This window comes from Opisthorchis viverrini, assembly GCF_000715545.1.
Source record: "Opisthorchis viverrini unplaced genomic scaffold opera_v5_326, whole genome shotgun sequence".
Classification (NCBI taxonomy): Eukaryota; Metazoa; Platyhelminthes; class Trematoda; order Opisthorchiida; family Opisthorchiidae; genus Opisthorchis; species Opisthorchis viverrini.
In genome coordinates this window covers 498,985-504,055 of record NW_008751982.1, presented here as the reverse complement: position 1 = coordinate 504,055, position 5,071 = coordinate 498,985, and the positions used below count along the sequence as shown (strand labels likewise).

The 5,071-nt window shown below is 44.0% G+C and overlaps 1 protein-coding gene across 1 annotated transcript in view; it reads left to right on the top strand.

Moving 5' to 3' along the window:
• Positions 1 to 4,482, top strand: part of T265_10017 (hypothetical protein) — a gene marked incomplete at both ends in the record, with an annotated part of 18,252 nt that extends 13,770 nt beyond the window's left edge. Inside the window, 2 exons of the mRNA XM_009176262.1 lie at positions 412 to 594; positions 4,212 to 4,482. Of these exons, the coding sequence (XP_009174526.1) occupies positions 412 to 594; positions 4,212 to 4,330 (302 nt within the window). The remainder of the gene's footprint in view (positions 1 to 411; positions 595 to 4,211) is intronic.
• Positions 4,483 to 5,071: the final 589 nt, after the last annotated feature.

Genomic DNA, 5,071 nt, shown 5'->3' with positions numbered 1-5,071 from the left:
TTATATTATATTTATATTATACTATAAATATAATCCTGGTATATTATATCATATATGCCTAACACAGTGTCTAATATTTGGTGCATGCTTTATTCAAGCGAACCGAAAACTCTGTGTAACTCTGACAACAGCGCCTGGAAGTTGTTGGGTGCAATCGAAGATGACTGAATTCCTCTTTACTAATTCTGGTAGCCAAGGGATACTGTTTGTGTCCTTTGCCTTGCCTCGATCAAAATAAAGGAGAGTAAGATTGATCCGAAAACCTCAAATTATGAGAATAGTTTTGCTTAGCTATATGCGCCCTTATATAGCCGAGTGCATCTGTTCCTACTCACTGGAACAATGATCTCAATTTGGTGGTTCCCTTTACTAGTTATTCACGATTTTGTCCTCCATCTCCCTTCAACATAGAAAATCTGTCATCAGCTGACATGTGGAATCACATCGTCATCGCCTATGAACCCGTTTGGGCCATCGGAACAGGCAAGACGGCCACTGAGCAACAAGCGCAGGAGGTTCACTTGGCTGTTCGTAAGTGGATGGAGGAGAAAGTCAGTCCAGCGGTCGCCAACAGCATACGGATCATATACGGAGGTGAGAGGGATTTCACACCAACCTAACTTGTCTTGATCACGGTGGAATCATGGTTTTGCCACTTTCTCCCCTAGGTATATAGATATTAATGCTCATATGGATGGGCGAAACTAGGTACAAAGCAGTTTAACGTTCATGACCAAGAGGCTAATTGTTCAATCTGCTAGCCAGGAAGTTGCGGGTTCGAGACGCCTGCTACTGATGATTTCCTACAGCCATACAATATTTCTCGGTTTTTCACCAAATATTAGCTCCACTGACAAGACGACAAACGGAATATCCAACACCAGCAATTATACACATGAAGTATGCAGGTGGAATCCGTTGCCCACCTGAAGGTGCTGATTGGGTTGATTGAGTCTTGGTGATATGAAGAGACGGCACTGATTTACCGTGGACAGGAACATTGTGTCACATCCCACTGCGGTGAACACGAAGCAGTTTGGGTGTTCTAAACTCATCAGGAGCTGAAGCAACCTGGCATTTAACCACCAGCAACTGCCAATGAACGGAACACAATGAATACAGGTTAATTTTTCCACCAAGTGTGCGGAGATGATAACAATAGTCTGATGAGACCGATAGGAAAAAACCGGTGTAAGAATAGATGGTCACTCTTAAAGAGTGTTGGAGCATCTCACTGCATTCTCACTATTAAAAGCTAAAAAATCACGTTTTTGCTGGCAATGACTCATTGTTATTATTATTATTAGTAGTAGTAGTAGCAATCATACATCTGATGTTCCTCTGCCGTACAAAGCATCATTTGCTTGAAAACCTTACTGTGAAAAGAAGAATAAAAGTGCATGGCGAAGGGGTTCAGCGCTAGTCTACCACACTTCCAGACACTCATCCAGGCAAGCTAGATGGACACGGACACCAGGTACGCTATCGACATCGATTAGAAGCCATACCTTGCAACGTCTCCGACCATGCACTTGGTGTCCATCCTAGAAGGTGAGTCGCACCGACAGAGTTTTCGTAATTATCTTACGAACCGCTGCATGAGGTCAAAGGTTGACCTTGCATCACTCTAAATTTTCCGCGGAGAATATCCCTGTCTTCAAAAAGCGATAATTCGGCATTCGCATGGCTTAACCACCACAGCTCCTGGTGCTGGACGCACCTCCATCGAACAACCCAACACTGGCTTTTTAATTGTCGTATTACGACTAGGTGAATATAACAGTTCAACGTGTTGATCGCCTTTCAGTTTACGGCTCAGTCTCAAACGTTCGACAATTCCTTGGACGATACAAGAGACTGCCAATACTGCAAGTGCTTTTTCAAGTTCTGGCAAGAACAGTTATGATCGTCTAAAACTTCCGCCCTTGTCCTACTGAGCACCGCTCCATCTTATCAATTTGGTAAAGTACCACCGGTAAAGTACGACGTGAAAGGCTGTCGGGTATCGACGTGGTTCACCACGTGGTCCACCATTAACTACTAAACTCACTAACAAACCATCGTCCGTTCTGGGTCTCATGAAAATGGAACCAACAGGGAGTAACAGTGGATCACCGAAAAGTTTTAATTTGTCGATAGTAGCTATTTTCCGCACGCCTGCGCATAGAGTTTTTATCTAACGGACAGAAAATCACGTTTACAGGCGTAACCGGCGGGGTGTATCACAGAAATCTTGTCGACCAAAGCTGCCCAATGTATTTATGTACCTATAAGCATACAAAGTGTATCAAAATCCCTGTTAACAAGCTTCCTACAAAAACTGATTTCTGACTTATAGGAATACTGAAAGGAAAACGAGTCGATCTGAAATGCGCAGACGATGTCGTTCTAGCCTCGGAAAGCTAATCTGAGTAATTTTAGCCTCTGTCTTGGGGTTTGCACCCTCCAAGTATAATGTCATGTTTTAAGACGGTCATACTCTGAACGCGTCTCTTACAATTCACGGTGAGAGATACTGGGGATGTGGATTACCTGGCTTGGAACCCTTTAGCCGTTCTCAAAACAGTACGCGTACCTCGAAAGATCGAATCGAGTCCGCTAATATGTCACTTGTAAAATAAAGCGGCATATCACTCTAGATCGCAATATAGGGTCACATTGTCGGCTGTTGTTCTACATGGTACAGAGATTTGGCTTTTCTGAGCGGAGAATCTAAAGCATTAGCAAGTCCTCGACGACTGGTGTCTCAGAACCATAGCTTTAATCGTGGTGATTAAAAAACAGGTTTTGGTTACTTCCACCGAACAATTCATCTGGAAGAACACACTGAGCCGTCGTTCACCAAGAATAGTGCTGAATTCTATGTTTGCATCACAAACAATGAGCAGTGTTTGAGTACAGTAACCAACAATCCGGTTGCCATTGCTGTGAGTTGCCTTCTAGGATTAGATCCGCGTAATTCTTGCTGTACTTGGCTAAGAAAAAATGCGACTCCCAAACGATCCCAAAGTTGTTGCTGTCAGCTTCTTTCCAAATTGTCTGATTGCATGTTTGGAGTTGTAGGTGTCTCAGAATTTTTGAAATAGACTAAGGTTTGACAACTTTTGTATTCACCTTGAGGTGAGGTGGTTTGGTGCTCAGGGCGCGAATTCACTGACCGGAGGAACCGTGGTTCGAGCCCCATCTTTGCCTCTCGACTTCCCCTTTCTGTGCTTGGGCTACCTGACAGTATCCCAACCCTCGTGCTTCCTTTTGGTGACATGGCAGTTAGACACCAGAAGGGTGCTACCGATGAACGATTTTCTTTTATGTTCACCCATGTTTGCACACCACTGAAACTGAGCGGTACTCAGCATTTGTAATACTGTCGATGAAGGCGATGACGAAGGCCAATGGAATCATTACCGCCCTTAGAACAAACTCAGTCAATTCAATTTGTCAGCTATAAACCCTGTACCATGGGTGCACTGGTTCCGGCTGCTACAATGTCGATCACCGGTATGTAGAAGAGGGTGGTACATACGGCCAGGCATTAGAGCTTATAGCTTTGCCAAAGACAAGTTTTATGACGCTTCAAGTGCATCGAGCTAAAAGATGTCATTTTGGCCGCCAGAGATTTGAATGCACAAGTGGACAGGCTTAGTGCATTTAAGACGGAATTAGATGGTGTTGGGCTGTCGCCTGTTCGAGACTCCTGATGAGATGCGCACCGCTGATGGTCCCCAACAAGGATGAAACAGCCGTGGTTCTCATTTACAGGACGAAATTTCTACTGAGAAACGAATGTGAGTCGGCCGCTTCGTTTACATGGCGAGGCCTAAAGTCCGACCGTTCTTAGAAATAGACACATGTCATTTTGTTTTGTTTGCCGATCGCTAAAATCAGTAAACATTCACCGTCCAGTTCGTTGTGATCTGCACATGCACGACACGGCCTTAACCCATGTTCGTTTGTTCGGTTCCTGCGCTTGGTAATCAATAAAGTCTCTCATTGCAGTGATTGAAATCGATAGAGAAATAAAAAAACGGCGCTAGTCTAAAGGAGTATAAATGCCGAAATCCAAGAAAGTCAGCATTGTTTGAGTTTTTGTCAATCTTCAATCTTTTTCTGTCCTGCTTGGAATCAACTAAGAAGATGGTTTAAATGAATTATTTGTAGCGTTTTTTTCGATTTGTACGAGTTACGAAATATTTGTTCCCCGTTCCTAACAGGTTCAGTCACGGCTGCCAATTGTCGAACACTAGCCAAGCAACCAGATGTGGACGGCTTCCTCGTAGGTGGCGCATCGCTCAAACCGGACTTTATTGAAATTTGTAATGCAAATGCCTAGAGCGAGTTCCACAAAGACCTAACTGAAAGTGTTCCTCTAGTCCTGTTCGGTTTTCCTTCTTCTTTTGTTGTAGTGCTCTATCCTCATCCTGTATTTGACCACCTGTTATTCTGTACGAAAAAAGCACAAGATCAAGAAGACATCAATTCTCTCTATTTCCATTTGTCCTTAGATGAAAAGGGAATTTCGGGGGGCGGATGTTACTACTGCCTGTTGTGCTCTGTGTGTAGGGGAAAGACGCTCGCAAGTTCCTGGTGAATTAATTTTCTGATGCAACTCTCCCGATGCTGTATTTAGAATCAACCCCTCATGCATCATCTATCAGTGAGTTTTTCGGGAGGGGACAGGCACAATGGTTCGTTGGGGCCCAACATCATCAATTTGATGCGTATTCTGGCAAACGGAAAAAGTCGGAACCTCTGGGTAATTTCACCGAGAAATCACGGCAGAGAACATGGACGTACAAAGTGGCAGAAGTGGTCAGTTGGGCTACAATTTACCGGTCGATCTGGTTATACAAGGTGTCTCATAATAGACGCAAAAAATAGTACCCATATTAAAACTTGAACACCAATTCAAACATTTATCATTTTTTATGTGCGCATACATAATACGATGCACGCTGGCGCGGGAATGCCGGAGACACCTGAGTTATTGACGAAGATGCCATGGTGCTCTGGGACTGAAGTTGCTCGACGGCATCGTGTACAATGGGCGCTCTTTCATCACTCAGAGACTTTC